The sequence below is a fragment of the Panthera pardus genome, unplaced genomic scaffold (genome assembly GCF_024362965.1).
Source record: "Panthera pardus isolate Hobbes unplaced genomic scaffold, ASM2436296v1 HiC_scaffold_11, whole genome shotgun sequence".
Classification (NCBI taxonomy): Eukaryota; Metazoa; Chordata; class Mammalia; order Carnivora; family Felidae; genus Panthera; species Panthera pardus.
The window spans coordinates 99,150,141-99,167,005 of NW_026526666.1; the positions used below are offsets into that span (position 1 = coordinate 99,150,141).

Sequence of the window (16,865 nt, forward strand, 5' to 3'; positions counted from 1 at the left end):
CAGCTGTTCTTTTGTGTACCTACCTGTCAAAAGCCTGCACCAGGCCCCCCCCCCCTTCCCCCACACCCAGGCAGTGACGCACAGGCCTAAGCCATCAGAGCTCACAAAAGGGCCTTGGGATCAAAGTTAACCTCTTCCAGGTTCCGAGTAGACTCGCTTACTTTGGAGGACACGTGTACTCGCTTCCAAAGAAGCTCTACTTCCCCAGAATCCTGCCGAAAGCAAGCAGGAGGCCATGAGAACAAAGCCAAGTGATTCAACACTATGTAAAATTGGCCGTGCTCTGGGCTGACAGCTCAGAGCCTAGAGCCTGCTTCGGATTCTGTGTCTCCCTCTCTCTGCCCCTCCCCGGCTCATGCTCTGTCTCTCTCTGCCTCTCAAAAATAAAGAAATGTAACAAAATTGGCCGTGGGTGAGGAGCTTTAAATCTGAAATTCAGTCCATGTAAGGCGGGTCGGAATCTGCTCCAGGCTGAAGAGACAAGGGGGTGCGGAGGGCGCAGGGAGGCGCTCAGATGGCAGGCAAGGAGGCCCCCAGCCCCGCAGGCCAGAGACGGGTCCTCCTGCCGAGGACTCCTCAAACTGCCCCGCACCTGAATCGCCTGGTGACAGACACAAAAGCGCAGATTCTTTTTTTTTTTTTTTTAGAATTTTTTAAAATTTAAATCTAAGTTAGTTAACATATAATGTGGTAATGGTTTCAGGAGTAGAATTCAGCGATTCGTCACTTACCTACGACACCCAGTGCTCATCCCAGCAAGTGCCCTCCTTAATGCCCGTCCCCCCACCCACCTCCCCTCCAGCAACCCTCAGTTCGTTCTCTGTATTTAAGAGTCTCTTATGGTTTGCCTCCCTCTCTGCTTTCATCTCATTTTTGCTTCCCTTCCCCAAAGTGCAGATTCTGATGCAACAGGTTCCTGGAGGGGCCAAGATCCCACCCAGCGCCCCGGGGGGATGCTGCAGGGGCCCGGCCCAGGCCCGCTGGGGCTCAGACCGCTGGCGCCCCCCCCCCCCCTCCCCGCCCCGTGGTCACAAACTCGCACTTTTCTCTGAAGGACATAGAAATCCGGGCACCACGTGGAGCCAGAGCTACTTGGCAGGTGTGTCGGGTGTAAAACGCACTTCTTACTGCGCTTGACCCGCTTTCCTTCGACTGCACCACCGCGGGGGATCCTCCTCCGTGCCCCACTTCCCCCCCCCCCACCCCCACCAACCGCCTCCCTTCACTGGTCCCAGTTGCAGACTCACACGAGCAAAGAAAGGCACAGACCCTCTTTACCCACCGGAGACGACCGGTAAACAGACCCGGGCCGCAAAGCTGCTAAACGCGGCCAGCAGCCATGGCAAGGTCCCGAGTAGAAGTAATGCAGCGGGAGCACGCACTCCACTGCTCTCTCCACTAGGAGCACTGAGGTTTTGTGTCCACAGTCCTGGTTCCCATCCCCTCACTGGGGAAGTCTCCATGTGAAGTTCCATTTCATCACAGGATTTGAAAGGGTCTGGGTAAAACCGCCATGACCTGAGGAGTCCTGGCTCGTATTTTTTCCATACTAATTTCTTTGCCTAATTCCCACAAATGGATTAAAAAATTGAGTCTTAGAGATGAGAAATTCACAGCAGCTTCGCCAATTTCTTATACCGAGCATATTTTGCAGATTTTTTTTTAATGTTTATTCAGTTTTGAGAGAGAGAGAGAGAGAGAAAGCACGAGCAGGGGAGAGACAGAGAGACAGGGAGAGAGAAAGAATCCCGAGCAGGTTCTGCACTGACAGCAGAGAACCCAGTGCAGGGCTCGAACTCACAGACCGCGAGATCATGACCCGAGCCGAAGTCAGGCACTCAACAGACGGAGCCACCCAGGCGCCCCTATCTTGCAGCCTTTACTCGATGGACTCGTGAAACACTCCGAGCACCTAGCACGTACGCAGAACGACAAAGGACCCAGCCCACACCCACCCCAGCAGCGTTGTTAGAGCCCAGCCGGGTGGCAGGACACACAGCCGACAAACGAAAGCACATTCGGGGCAACGGCAAGTGCACCAGGGAGGGCCGCGTGGGGCAGCTGGAGGGAGGCCATGCGTCATCTCAGTACTGGCTGTTTCCAAGGAGGTGGCAGCGTGTCTTCAAGGTGACAGCTGAAGACTAAAATCCTGGCTTTGCTCTTCAATTAGCCCCCCTGTGGCCCCAGTTTCTTCATCTGTGACACGGGGATGAAAAATCGCGCCCACCGCCCGCATCACAGCGTCGTGGCGAGCAAACAACCCACCAAGCACAGGAGGAAGGCACAGCGGACGCTGGTGTTCAGAACCGCTATTGAGATCTCCTGTCCTACTCCACTGGCACCCCTTCCACTCCAGAGTCCAAGTATCTCAGGGTGCCTACCGTGTGATCACCCTTCTCCAGCCCAAAGCCTGTCCGCAGGGAGCTGATAATCTAAGGTCTTCTGCAAGTATGTGTTTCGGAAAAGATGTAGAATGGGAACTTTGAGTAAAAGGAACTCAGGACTGGGGCTCCTGGCTGGCTCAGTCAGTAAAGCATGGGACTCTTGATCTCAGGGTCCTGAGTTCAAGCCCCACGTTGGGCATGGAGCCTACTTAAACATAAACAAACAAGTAAGAAAAGTTTAAAAAAAAAAAAAAAAAAAGGAACTCAGTACTGAATTATTTTGAAAAACTTGAAAAACAAAGACAGCTCATTCTAAACAGCAGAACAGGACCCAGATAGAAGTTAGAATAGGGGCACCTGGGTGGCTCAGTCGGTTTAGCATCCGTCTTCGGCTCAGGTCACGATCTCAGTTCAGGAGTTCAAGCCCCAGGTCGAGCTCTGTGCTGACAGCTCAGAGCCTGGAGCCTGCTTTGGATTCTGTCGCCCTCTCTCTCTCTGCCCCATCCCCGCTCACACTCTGTCTCTGTCTCTCAAAAATGAATAAAAACGTTAAAAAAAATATTAAAGAAGTTAGAAAAGACTTTTCTCTGTACACAGAAGAACCTTGTGATAGTGAGTGTCCCATAACCAGAAGGACTGTCTCTGGAGTTCCTGTGTAGTTCCTTGTTGGTGAGGAGATTGGACTAAATGACCCCTAGCGCCTCTTTATAAATTCCACAATTCAGTAAAGGGAAAGAAGCGTGTCCCGATTTAACCCTCCTGGGACATCCAGGCTTTAAGGTCTCAGCTGTGTACCAGCCAGTGCCGACCCTTGGCGCATCCCAGGGGCTGCTGTGTGCAGAAAGGGATGCTTTCCAAGTTCGCTGGCTCCAGTTGATTTCAGTAATAACAAATCAACACAAGACCTTTCATTTCGAGCTCTTCGAGGAACTGGTGTTAACAAGGAAGACAACAGATACTATAAATGTTAAGTTGCCCGTGTTTCCAGGACGCGTTCCTTCCAAAGACACGAGCGTCTTTACACGGTTCATCATCTGGTAAATGGCTCATAGGTTAACGTTCAGACGAGGTTCCAGGACACTCGAGGAAGCCAGCCCACAAAAACAGGGCCCTCTGCAACCCCTTTCTGCCACGTGTCCCCAAAGATGGACTCACACAGGATGACTGACATCGCTTTGGACATTCCAGAGTCAACAAGACCCCATCTAACATGCAGTGGAGAAGAGACAGCTCAAGAGAACACAGGAAATGGAGTCAGCTCTTCTTTACAAAGTCTGTCGACTCCTGTGTCGCGAGCCCTGAAAAATGTACTCACCTGCAGTATAAGCAGGTTAAAGATGTGAAATAAACCAAAAGATTACGTGAACATCAAGTCAATTTTACAATCTGGCTAGAAAATTTCCCATCAAAACACCCATGCCAGCCCCCAGGTGCCCTCTCCAAGCCTGTAACCAGAGACAGGACGCCCGTGGCGCACAGAGTTCACCACTTCCAATCGTGAGCGTCCCGGGTTTCGAGAGCTACAGAAATCCATAAACACGAGACCCACAGTAACAGTGCTGCCCCCTTCCTCTTCCTGTCACGTACAACCTCGCTGCAAGGTACAGGGGACCCTACTGCACTCGAACACAAAGCCACAGAATGTCACACGGCCACTAGAGTTGCAAACCCAGGATGCAAATCCAAGTCTGCGGACTTCTGGAAAGTCCATGGCATCCGGTGTCTGACCTCTCCTGACGTACAGTTCCAGAGAGCTTCTCCGGAAATGAAGCTGCTCACATACGGATCCGGGAGGGAATGCGACCTAAGGATGGAACGCTTTAGGATTCCCTTTTCTCCGACGTGACACACAGTCGTTTCCAGAAATGAAATAATTCGTCCTTTGCAGAGCCTGATGCCGAGAAGCTTGATTTCAGTGCTTTGCTGTGACCACAGCCCGCCACCGCCCCTTGAGAGCCAAACTTTGGGGTGTCTTTTGCTCATATTTAGTACGGGTGGTATAAATTCTATCCAGAACGCGTGTCCTGATCTCTCTTGCCCCCTCTTTAGTCAGCACCCCCAGTGTGAACACTGCCTCTGATCCGTAGAGCAGGGCAGCTGGCTGACCTCTTCGAGCCTCGGTCTGCATGTCAGTAAAATGGGGATAATGAGATCCACACTGATAAGGCTGTGAAAATGCGGTGACGTCCTATGGGAAGCCTCCAGGGCAGCCTGGTGCACAGAACGGCCTCTGCAAACGCTGCCCCTCCTCTTCCCCCTCTTGCCCCGTGGGGGGAAATGTGCACCCTGGGCCTCCCAGACACCCCGGAGAGAAGACAGCAGAACCGGGCCCCTGGGAGGACCAGCCCTCACAGACTGACCCAGAGCACGACACACGGAAGTGTTTGGGAAGAGCCCAGGTTTTCCTCTCCAGCAAAACTTCCGGCCCACAGAACCATAGTTCAATTACAAAATAACCCAGAGAAAAGCTGCATCAAGTGTGTTCTGGAGAAAATCATCTGTAAAAAGTAACGCAGACAATTTCCAAATATCACATTTACCTTGTGGTCACAAGTGACCCAGGTTTAAAAGCTATATTGGTGGTCAAAAGGACTAAATAGAGCTGTATTCATCTTTCAGGGACTGTCAGCCTGAAAAATGACAAAGAATAACATTTTTGCTTGAAAAAATGGACTACATTTAAGCTGCTGACACAATTTTATTAGCAACAGATACAGCTTCCAATCTTTGCCACTCAAACCCTCCCGTGTTAGTGGAGGGTGAGAGACGGGAGTATTTCGCTGGAGAGTTTCCGGTCTCTTTGACACCAGCTTTGGCAGCCAATGACTCTGAGAAAGCAGCCCAGCAAGCCTCTTAGCCTTTTTATTTTAATCTCTACTGACCCCTTGGAAAACCCCTTTGTGGCAACGCAAGCTCTTGGCAACCTCCCTGCTGAAGGCTGCCTTTGCCAGCGACAGCTACAGACTCGAATTGTCCTTTTTTGCTGCTGCAGCCTCTGCTGGCTCCACTGGTTTTTGGTTTTCTTCCTCTAATTTCTTCTTCTTTTTTGCTCTTTGTTCTGAGTTAAACTGTGCAAGCTCTTCGCTTTTCTCTGTGATGTATTTTAGCTGGGAGGAAGGAAGGAAGGAAGGAAGGAAGAAAGGGGAAGGGAGGAAGGAGGAGGAAGGAAGGAGGAAGGGAGGAAGAAATACATTATCTGGTTGTGCCATTTTATAAGTCTGGGGGAGGCAGTGGGAATCTACATCCCTCCCAACCACTCCCACCCTAAGAATCTGGGTGGAAAAGCCCGGGTTACATTCCTTAGAGTGAAAGCCTGGGTTACATTCCTAGAGTGAAACAAGCCTAGGTTACATTCCTTCCATTTTTTCTGGAAGAAGTAATCAACTAGAAAAATCAACCGATTGCTGCCCATACTCCTACCAAACAGGTAGGAAGGAGCTCCTTGAATAATCAGAAGAGTTAAAATGTGGAACTTGGGGCGCCTGAGTAGCTCAGTCAGTTGAGCGTCCAACTCTTGATTTCGGCTCAGGTCATGATCTCACGGTTGTGGGATTGAGCCCCTCCACTCAGCCCAGAGCCTGCTTCGGATTCTCTCTCTCTCTCCCCTTCTGCCCCTCCCCACCCCAAAATAAATAAACAAACATTAAAAAAAAAAAAGTGGAACTTGCAGAAGGCACGCCAGTCCTAAATATACTCTACACCAACTCCAGTACAGCCAACACCCCCCTAAATGTAGCCAACTAACATTACTGAGTGCTACTATGCACCAGATAGTAGGGGCAGAAGGTACAGAAAGAACACGGGGTCCCTGCCCTCCGGGAGCATTTCGTCAAATGCCTAAATTTAGCTGTAACCCTGTCAGATGAAATAAAAAATTAAGAGTCCAAAATAAAAATAATATTTGCAGGTAAACAAATGTGCAATAAACAGATAACGTCCCAATTAATATTCTAAGGTGACTGGCACTGACCAGTCCTTTGCAAAAGGTAGAAACTGCCCACTGAAACAGACCACGAACAGCTCTGACCCGCACCGAATTTACGGACAGAGAGGAGCGTCCTTGCCACTGACACACAGCACCGCCAGTCACCTTAGCTATTTTCCTTAGGGATCACATCATCTTTAACCTTGACTTAAACTTTAAAGAGAGAATATTAGAAGAGCAGAGGGGGAAAAGAGAGCCGGGTAGAAACAGCGCTAGATCCTGGGCCAGAAGGTTAGGGCTCAGCTATCAACCAGAGAGCTTTGTTTTCAGCTCTGGGAAGTTACTGAACTCCAGCTGCCTCCCCTGTAAAAACGGGCTAATAAATCCTGTTCTTAAAGACCCTCAGAGGGTGGTTGTGAGGTTTAAATAATACATGTAAAATAACATCTATAAAAGTCCCCTGTAAACTGTCAACTGCTATACAAACTCATTCGACAACTACTTGCCGAGCACCTGCTGTGCGCCAGGCTCTATTCTAGGCACGGCAGATGGAGCAGAGATAAAAACCCCCGCCCTGGTGGAGCTCACAGTAAAGTATTTTTACTGCGGGAATTAAACTAGGTCATAAAACCTCACAGATGCCCTGGATCTGCCCCGGGCCACTGGCCTGGGATGATCACAGCATCACCTGTAAAATGAGGGCCTGGTCGAGATGACTTCTAGATTTCTTTGAAAAGACAGACAACGTGCTCAGTTTTCTGCCCGTCCCAGCTGTACGGACACTCCTTCCATACCTGGCCCATCAGACTTGCGGGCACCGTAATGGAACTGTCTCCACACACTCTAGCCTGGGGTCTGTCTCTGACATCATGCTGTAAATGAAAGGCAGGGCCAAAGTTTTGAGATGTTACGAAAAAGGCAAATTATGAAACCCAGAGAGTGCTGATTAGAAAATTCCAAATTGGCTTAGCGAGATCCATCATGATGAAAGAGAGACTATAAATTACGGGCAGGCCTGAATGGTTCAACCATCTCTCGTTTTTCATGCAAGGTGCCCTGGGGAATCGCTTCATGGCTGCAAGTGATTAATTGGGAATAATGTATTCTGATGGGAAAGGGGAGTGAGGAAAGAAATCCATCTCTCACCAGTGAATTACTCCTCCTGGCTAAGAGCTTCACATCTTCCGTGTTAATTGTGCTTCTTTTTGCGTGTCTGTAGAAAGGGCAGGAACAATTCACCAAAATGTTTAGTACCATTTCAAGTTTTGATGAAACCCAAAAGTTCATGGTCAGAGTCCAAACCAGCAAGGATCTCTAAGTAGCCCATCTTTTTAAATTAAATGCATTAAGCAACCATGACATAAAAACGAGTGAAGTGACTTAGCCAAGACACCAATTAAATAAAGAGACTAAGGAAAACAGAAGCCCATCTGTCCACCTCCGCCTGAGGCCCCGGGTGCCTGAGCAGGGACTTGCTTGAGCACCATGGTCACAGTGAACACCACAGAAAGAGCAAGCAGCACATACGTGCACACTTTCAGTGGAAAGAGAAAACGGCACAGTCTCACGACACAAAGATTGCCTACGCCTAAACAGACACTAAGTAGAAGAACAAAGAAAAGGTACAAGTTCCCGAGGCTCTTCTCCAAGGGTGAAATCACAGGAAAAAGCTCACACGGATGTCCCCTAATACCCCACTCCCCACCAGGGAGGTACCGCGCTCCCCCCACGATAGCCTGGCTAGAACAAAGAACGTCCTGTCAACTGGAGTCTGTGTCTTGCTCACAGCTTGGACTCCAATTCTCATTCCAGTCCTCGGATCTTGGCTTCAACAGGTAAAGCGGACAGGTCTGATAAGCTCCAGTCAATAACCTACTGCTCTGGTTACACCCCTTCTTGCCATTTCCAACTTCCTCCAAAAATAAGGAGAAAGTGTGTACACAGGAACAAGTAGGCGCGTGTCCCGAACAACGAGCACACGCAGCGTCCTCGCTGGGTACCCGCGCCGCTAACGATAAACTCACATGGAAATTCTACTCTGTATCTGGCCGAACCCCCCATTCCTGCTAAATGTGCAAACATCAAGCGTCATCTCATCACGGCCGCCTCTGCCGACGGTGTCACTCCAGGAGACGACCTCTAGTTAGCGGGCCGCAAGCACCAGGACGCCGACCCCCCCCCCCCCCCACTACTCCGCCAGTTAGCTGGCACCACCTGAAAGTTACCACTTCCCTAAATGGGTTGGGGGGTGGGGGCAGGTATATCCGATGGCGGCCGCTGCACATCAGAGACTCTCCTAAATCAAACCTCTGACTCCAGAAAACTACTCCAGAGAAGATTACAAAGCGACGTTTCATATGACACTTTTAGCGACACGGGTTGTAAAGACTATTCCCAAAGTCTTCCTAGAATTTATTCACTGTCCAGTATCTATCTTCTTCAAGATGTTACATCTTTAACACATTGACAATATGAGGTGACTAGAGATTGCGAAGCTAAATAAAGGAAACTCACAACTTAAATTGTGAGATAACTTGCCAAAGTTTACAGGCAAACTATTTCAAATGTAGGCACTATTTTCTCAGAGAAACAATGTTACAAATACCGCTTAAGTTCCCAGCCAGCCTATTTAGACTACTTAGGCTGGCCTGAAACAGACCCTTTGACTCTGTGGTGCTCACAGTTCTAGAAGACAGTGGCCACGGGGAAAATACAAAGCCACAGGATAAACGAAGCTAACCTTCTGGGAATATCAATTTCATCCCATGATAAACTTTAAAACAGGATTTTTTTTTTTTTATGACGGCAAACTGAAACATTATGAAGATCAGTGTGAAATTAAGACAAAGGCCGAGTCTTCAAAGAAAATCTGCACTTGCGTCGGCTCAGGGTTCAGAGGGTGGCGGGAGCGTGCAGCATGCTGTGGGACACTCTCAGAGACGCGGAAGGTGAGGCACCTCCTGCTCAGTACGTCTCTGCCGCGCTCACTTAGACAAGAACAGCGTGAGAGCCTTTACCCAGACCCCTCGACTTACATGATGTCCTTCCCTGGGGAGCTCCCGGTCTAAGTGACAAACACAACACTCTCCCCCCTTTCACCAAGTACCCAGCAAAAGAAAATCAACCTCTTTTTTTTTTTTTTTTTTTAAAGCATGGTTAGAGTTAGGGAGTCCTTCCCCTGACATTTTTTTATTAAGAGCTTATTTTTAAGCTTATTATTAAGAGCCACCAGCATGGGGCTTCGAGCTTACAACCCCGAGACCAAGAGTCACCCTCTCCACCAGGGAGCCAGCCGGGCGCCCCGAAAATCAACCTCTTGATGTAATGATAAAAACACAGAGTGCCTGAAAGCTCAATGTACTACAATGCTAAATATTTCCAATTTCGTTTTTATGTCTAGTATTTTATAGAAGCAGCTAAAAACGTTCGTGGTCTTTTCCCACAGGGAACACAGAAATGGCAAGAAAAGTCACAACGGGGGGCCGCGCTACGGGCATCTACCAGAGAGAGGTCAGAGGAGCCAATGAACACCCTACTATGCACAGGACAGTCCCCACCACAACCCAGAATGATCTGGTGCAAATTGTCAACGGTGCTGAGGCAGAGAAACCCTACTCTCTATCGATAATCTTCATGTTCAAATTAAATACTCATTTGCTTACTTATTTACCTTTTTGTGCCACCCTTTGTAATAAAAAGAAGTTGTATTTAAAAAAAAAGGAAAGAAATGGCAAGGAAAGGTGATAAATGGGTGTCACAGGAGACGAGGGGGCTGCGGGCGGGGGACGGGAGATAATGGGCGCCATGAAAGGGGCCACCACCCGTATTAACAAAGAATAAACCACATGAGCTATGACTATTCCATAATATGATCTTAGCCCTGTTGGCCAAGCCGAAGATGCTAAGCGGTTTTTAGGGACTCCTACACGTAGGGATGGGAAAGATTTAGAGTCTGCCCTCCAAGAACCTACTGCTTTAATTCATTCAAAATATTCACCCGAGCAACACAGAGCTAACGGGAGCAAGGTGAAAAGCGCCGGGTATGGAAGAGGCTGGCACCAACTCAGAAGTGCTAGCAAATTAGAAAGCTCTAGCCCTTTCCGGCCTCAGTCATTCAAACTGCTTCATAAAAGCAATTCCTCGCCAATTGTTTTCAATTACCTGAGGTCCTAATTGAAGAGATGAGCGTAAATCACCTGTAAAAGCCAAAGCTTACCAGCTGAGAGCAAATCACCCGCTTTTCAGGGAGCGGATGTCTCGCTGGTGACAAAGGCGGTGAATGCCAGGCTGACGGGGTGGGTGTCGGGCGCCGTGGTCCCTCGCGCACCGTCCCGCGGAAGCGTTCTGCAAAGCACACACACCCTGCACATTGACCGTCCGGGGCTGCTTTGTAGCCGCCAAATGAACGGCTCTGGTTCTTGCACAAAAAGTGCTTGGAAGACATAACCAAAAAAAGGCCAAATCAAGTCTGAATGGACGTGATTAAAGCGGATGTGATATTCTTGCAGAATCATGACTAGAGATGAGCCTCCAGAAAATCCACACGCACACACAGACTGCATACAGCTCGCCTGAAACACAGCAGCAGGTGGAGAGTACAAATGGCGTGTAAATGCACACAGCATCAGAGAACCGGCCTCTTTACCCACCTTGCAAACATTTCGAGGTCTTTGGCGAAATTTTCTGAAAGAGAAAAAGATGTGCTTTAGCTACCCTGATCTCAATCTTATTTCAGAAGGAGGGAAAGTGGAACTTCGGGACGTTTGGCACAGTGACTAATGCCACAAGCCCTTTAAAAGGCGAGAGGAGGCATCTCCGGAGCCTTTAGCAGTTTTATTCGTTGTGGCCTCCTTGTCATAATTGGGGTATTGTGGCTACACCCTTCCTTCCGTGAAACTGGCCCTTAATCTTAAATTTGGCTACAAGTTAGGGCTAGAGAGGACATTAATTTTCTCTAACGTCAAGCAGATACCAATGTCATAAGCCCGGCTGTCAAATAAACCATGGCATGGTGGACATAAAAATGTTATAAAGTAGGGGCGCCTGGGTGGCGCAGTCGGTTAAGCGTCCGACTTCAGCCAGGTCACGATCTCGCGGTCCGTGAGTTCGAGCCCCGCGTCAGGCTCTGGGCTGATGGCTCGGAGCTTGGAGCCTGTTTCCGATTCTGTGTCTCCCTCTCTCTCTGCCCCTCCCCCGTTCATGCTCTGTCTCTCTCTGTCCCAAAAATAAATAAAAAACGTTGAAAAAAAAAAATTAAAAAAAAAAAATGTTATAAAGCAATGAGGTAAAAAATTGAATGTCTAATGTTCCAGGCAGTTTAAAAAATAAAACAAAGGTGTTAATACCCAGTGTTAGGTAACAGGGAAAAAAAAAAAGTTCTTTTCATAAAATATCTGAATTTTACGGCAAAGAACTGTCTCACGAATAATGCCTGATGACCACGTTCTCCATCTGTTGGGATGACGAGCCAGGGCACCCCCCCACACGTCTCTCCCAGGCAAAAGCAACTTCCGGGATGCCTCTACACCTACAGGAAGGCCATGGCTTCCTACCGCACTGCCGGAAAGTCAGCTCCGAGATGGCCGCAATGGTTTGTTTGCTGAACCGAATCTCTCTGTCCGACGCAACTTCCTCGCAAAGACACCCAACGGTGTAGTGAACGGCTGCTTTTAGCCTCTGAAGCGAAAATCAAAATACTTCATGGGTAAGGCTGCAAAGAAGAGCTTCGCACATCTTGGAAAGTTAAGACCAAGGAGAGGGTCTGCTGCGCTTCCCTCCTTCAGCACTTTCCATAATGGCTGAGTGACTTTTCAAGTGTACTAATAAATTAATGAGGCCCTCTGGAGTGTGGCTTGTAGAAACATTACTTCCTAGTTAATGGTTATGATTTAGGTCAAGTAAAGATAAGGAATTACAATGGCAGGTCAGTGGGGAGAAAAGTCGGACTCGCACTTGCAAAGTATCTGCATGACTTGACTCGGGTAGTCCACGAACAGGGACCACGTTCCTACTGAGTAAAGGCCCATGCCAGCTGTTTGAGGAACAACGGAAAACCAGACAGGGGTTAATCAAGCGAAAAAGGAGGCGGTGCCATCCCCCTGCGGCCAGTCTCTGCCAGCCCCGGGCCTGCGTGTGACAAAAGACAAACGCTCAGGACTGGCTGGGAAAGGCCTGTGCGGGCACGTCTGAGCCTCCTTTGATTTGTTGGCTTGCTGGCCCACCTCGCCAGGACCCTCACTGCCCCTTAGCAGCCCTTTTAGATACTGAGTAACATATCTTTCCCATGCAGAGGAGCAAAGAAGCAAAACAAAGCCAAGATCTCAGTCTCATGTCAGCAAACTTCTTGAGCCCCTAGGTGTGCTCCTCTATGGTGGAGACAGAACTGAACTGGACATGGGGACAGCTGAAGCCAAGACAGCATCAACCCTACCAGCAAGTGTTCACAGTTGAGACAAGATGAGGAGGAACCGCAGAAACACAGGTCGAGGACCGAGGACCCGGGAACCAGGTAGAGGCCAGGCAGATAAGCAAGGGCAACTACCTTCCTTAGTTTCAGAGGTCACAAGACTAGGAAGTGGAGGCCTTTGGCAGGAGACAAAGGGACCATCACCCGGGGAGGGATAAAGACCTTCCCAGGTCATCTTTTTTAGGTATGCGTGAGGCAGGGGAGGTTCGGGGAACAGGACAGGAAGCCTTCCGAACATTCCAAGAAGTTTTTTAATGTCTCTCCTCCTTCTGTACGCCTCTTGGATGGGGCCAACTGCCTTCTGCAATGCTGCACACGCTAACCCACTAGACCCTAAATTCCTCAAGGGCACGACCCTGTCTGTTTTGTTCACTACCATCCACCTACCTAGTGCCAAGAACAGCTGGTTCAATGAATGGTGGGATCTTCAACCTGCTCACCAATTTCTCAGCCCAGCTCTGCAGCCTTACTCATCTCGTCAGCACGCAGAACCAGCCTCTGGTTCTTTATTGGGCACTGAGAACCAGCCTCTGTACTCGGGGCTGAGAATACAAAAATGGAAAGGCCAGCTCCCTTCTCAAAGACTTTATCTCCTGCTACACCTTTGCCATCAATGGACTCTTCAAAACCATCAATGTCAGGAAAAAGAGGATGGAGAACCAACCCGTCCAGGGAAGATCAGAGCCAGGATTACTAAATGCACTTTATGTTCCTTGACTGGATCCTGGGTGAAATAAAAAAAAGACCACTAGAAAAAAAACACAAAAAACTGCTTTGGAACACCGGGAACATAAAGGTGGACCGAACATTACATAATAGGATTTTATCCGTATTAAATTTGCTGAGTGTGATCATTGAGATTATGCAGAATACCCCTGTGGTCGGGAGAGCATACTATAAAGTATTAAAACTTACAGGGAAAGGGTCAAGGTATCTGTGATTATATCTCAAATGAGTCAGAAAAAAAGAGAGCAAAGGAGCAAACACAGCCAAGTGCTAACAACTGGTGAATCCAGGTGGGGAGCATACGGCTGCAGAGTGGACTATTCTCGCCAACTTTTCCTGAAATCTTACACTTCTCAAAATAAAGGCAGGCGGTGGGTAAAACAGCTGAAGTGTAACACTGGCAGGAGGGAACTCCCGCGCCCTGAGCTCCTTCGAGTCTCTTGAGTGCCCCCTCTTTGAGGATACCGCCCTGGTTCTGGCTTTTTATCTCTTTTGGGCTTTACGGTAGGTTCCCGCGACCCTGCCCCATCGTACTAACTCCCGGGCCGATTAGAGGAAGGGCCGCCCCCGGGAGGGGGTTACTGTTACTCTGTTATTCTGCAAACAGGAAAGCGGGGCTCGCGCAGCGCCGAAGCGACCCTCGGGCTGCGGAGGCGGGACCGGAACCCGCCCGGGAAGGATGGGCTCCGGGACCGCACTGCCCGCGTCGCACCCAGGTTCGCAGGCCGTCTCCGCGTCTGCAGGACGGAGCGCGCACGTCACGGCGGCCACGTGCCGGGCATCGGGCTACGTGCTTGGCCTGAATCCCCTCCAAATGCTCACACCCCATCTTCACAACACCCCTGAGAAGGGAGACTGCGGCTGTCCTAGGCAAGAAGGCTGCCGCGCGACTCGGACCCGCGTTACCGAGGATACCGCCTCCCAGCACCCCCCGCGGCAGCCCAGCTGGCGCAGGCGCACGCGGCCCGAGCGCGCCCTTCGCCCCGGGGGACGCGCCCCGAGAAGCGCCAGGCCTCGGGGCCTTTCCCTCTCCAGCAGCTCGACGCCGTCCTCCCGCAGCCTGGCCGGGACCCGGCTTTCCTGTACCTGTTGGTAGGAGAATCGCTGCTGCTCCTCGGCCGCCTCGTCCTCCTCCATCTCACCGGGCCGACCCAGGCAGGCGAGCCAGGGCAGTAGGAGGCGGCGGCCGGGAGGAGCCCGTCGGATTTCCCGCCGCGGCGCCCGGAGACGGACCGCGCGAGGGGACAAAGCGCGAAGTTCCACGCCGCCGTGTGCGCGCGCCCCCTGGCGGCCGCTCTGGGAACGGTCCGCAGCGGTCCGAGCTCCCGCCTCGAGGCGCGGGGGGACCTGGCGGTCCAGGTCCCCTGGCTCCGCTCGGCTCTGCGCCTGGCTCGCGGCTCACGCGAACCCTTGAAAAGAACGCTTGTGTGTAGGGACAGCGTTGTCGGGCGGCACTCTTTACTGTGAGTTACGTGGGGCCGTAAGCTCCGTAGACCTTGCAGAATCCACCAACGTTCTGTAACTGTGTCACCAACAGTAGTGTCACCGAGTCAGACGCAGGCGAATGCTGGATTGCTGTCCATTCAGCATCGCAGTGAGTAGGTGACACAGCCGAGGCTAAGGCACTCATCAGCAGTGCAAGTGTCCCCGATTAAAAAAAAAAAATTGTTTTTTTTTTTTTTTCTTAAGTAATGTCTATACCCAGCATGGGGCTCTAACTCAGGATGCCGCAAGGGTCAAGAGTTGTGTGCTCCACGACTGAGCCAGCCAGATGCCCCAGGGCCCCCAATTTTTATGTATGTATGTATGTATGTATGTATTTACTTCTTTATGAGAGAGAGAGGGAGAGAGACAGGCGAAGAGAAAGAGCGAGAATCCCAAGCAGTCTCTGCACTATCAGGGCGGAGTCCAGTGCAGGGCTTGAACCGTGAGCTCATGACCTGAACCAAAATCAAGAGTTGGACGCTTAACCAACTGAGCCACCCAGTCGCCCCAGGGCCCCTAATTTTTTTAAAGGAAATTAATTTGGTTATATATTTTCTAATGTCTTGGTGCAATCATCAGGGAGAAAAGCGCCTTCTTGGACCTCCTCACACTTTTTGTAAGGGTTAAGGTTGTGTTTATTTTTTTTTAAGATTCATTTATTTTTATTTATTTATTTTTTTAATGTTTATTTATTTTTGAGACAGAGACAGAGCATGAACGGGTGAGGGTCAGAGAGAGAGGGAGACACAGAATCTGAAGCAGCCTCCAGGCTCTGAGCTGTCGGCACAGAGCCTGACGCAGGGCCTGAACTCACCGTGAGATCATGACCTGAGCCGAAGTCGGACGCTCAACCAGCTGAGCCACCCAGGCGTCCTGTTTATTTTTTTTAAAGATTTATTTATTTAGAGAGAGAGAAAACGAGTGGGGATGGTGCAGAGACAGAGAGAGAGAGAATCCCAAGCAAGTTCCGTGCTGTCAACACAGAGCCCGACTCGGGGCCCGATCCCACAAACCGTGAGATCATGACCTGAGCCGAAATCAAGAGTCCGACACTTAACTAACTGACCCACCTAGGCGCCCCTGGTCAATTTCTACTGCATCTGAGATGACAGGTGCCTCTGGCCTCTTCTCCCCATTGCTCCCGGAGAGAATTCCAGTTTCCAGTCCCCTGGGATGGTCCCCGATGTCATGCAGGGCAGGCCTCTCACGGGATGTCCCTGATCTGCAGCTGTGCCTTAGCAGGCCGAGCTCTGCCGGTCGGTTGTCGCCCTGCTCCCCGCTGCTGCAGCTCTCTGGTCTCCAGCAGGAAAGAAAAGGGTTGGGGGTGTGGAGTGGGCTGGGAGCAGGTGGGGAGCTCCAGCCTAGGCCCAGACCTTGGGTTCGGGGCCCGGCCCCTTTCACAAGCTTTGTGACCCTGGGTGAGTCACAGAACCTCTCCAAGCCCCAGTTCCTGCATTTATAAAGTGAGAAGTATGGGACTAACTTCAGAGAGTGGTCTCAAGGCCTAAGTTGCCCCACCAAAGGGCACAAGAAATAGTAACCATCTTCTCCTGGGCAGTTTCTGTGCTTTGTACCTTGCATGATGTCTCATTTTAAAGCAGTTGCTTCCCAGGGCCAAAAATACATTATTCTAGCAGCTTCTGGAATACCTGGGCACTTTAGAGTCTGAAGAGGAAGGCCTGGAGCTGAGGCATTACGTCACAGAAAATGGCTCTGTTCCTTTGGAACAATTTTGCCCGGGAAAGAACCAGCCACGTCAACTGGCCACTAGATGTCAGCATTGTGCCACGTTGTGGAACAAGGCGGGTCTTCCTGCCGGTGATCTGCCCCCCTCACCTTAACCCTGGGGTTACTAGCCTCTGGGTTCTAGGCACCCCGC

The 16,865-nt window shown here is 50.3% G+C and overlaps 2 protein-coding genes across 2 annotated transcripts in view; one reads left to right on the forward strand and one right to left on the reverse strand.

The window, feature by feature from the left end:
- DFFA (DNA fragmentation factor subunit alpha) overlaps nucleotides 1–16,865 on the forward strand; it is a 244,621-nt gene that overhangs the window by 15,495 nt on the left and 212,261 nt on the right. The gene's annotated exons all lie outside the window — the stretch shown is intronic.
- Nucleotides 5,063–14,736, reverse strand: CENPS (centromere protein S). Its single transcript, XM_019461351.2, has 5 exons — nucleotides 14,588–14,736; nucleotides 11,862–11,985; nucleotides 10,959–10,992; nucleotides 7,456–7,522; nucleotides 5,063–5,491 (listed from the first exon to the last, which is right to left on the reverse strand). The coding sequence occupies exons 1-5, from the start codon at nucleotides 14,636–14,638 to the stop codon at nucleotides 5,342–5,344; spliced, it is 426 nt and encodes a 141-aa protein (XP_019316896.2). The 5' UTR covers nucleotides 14,639–14,736; the 3' UTR covers nucleotides 5,063–5,341.

What these genes read in the sequence shown, in the direction of transcription:
- CENPS (XM_019461351.2), bottom strand. Translation starts at nt 14,638, where the DNA reads ATGGAGGAGGACGAGGCGGCCGAGGAGCAGCAGCGATTCTCCTACCAA. An exon ending in AGCGATTCTCCTACCAACAG is followed by an intron (nt 11,986 to 14,587) that starts GTACAGGAAAGC and finishes TTTTCGCTTCAG; the next exon opens with AGGCTAAAAGCAGCCGTTCA. An exon ending in GCTGACTTTCCGGCAGTGCG is followed by an intron (nt 10,993 to 11,861) that starts GTAGGAAGCCAT and finishes TTTCTCTTTCAG; the next exon opens with AAAATTTCGCCAAAGACCTC.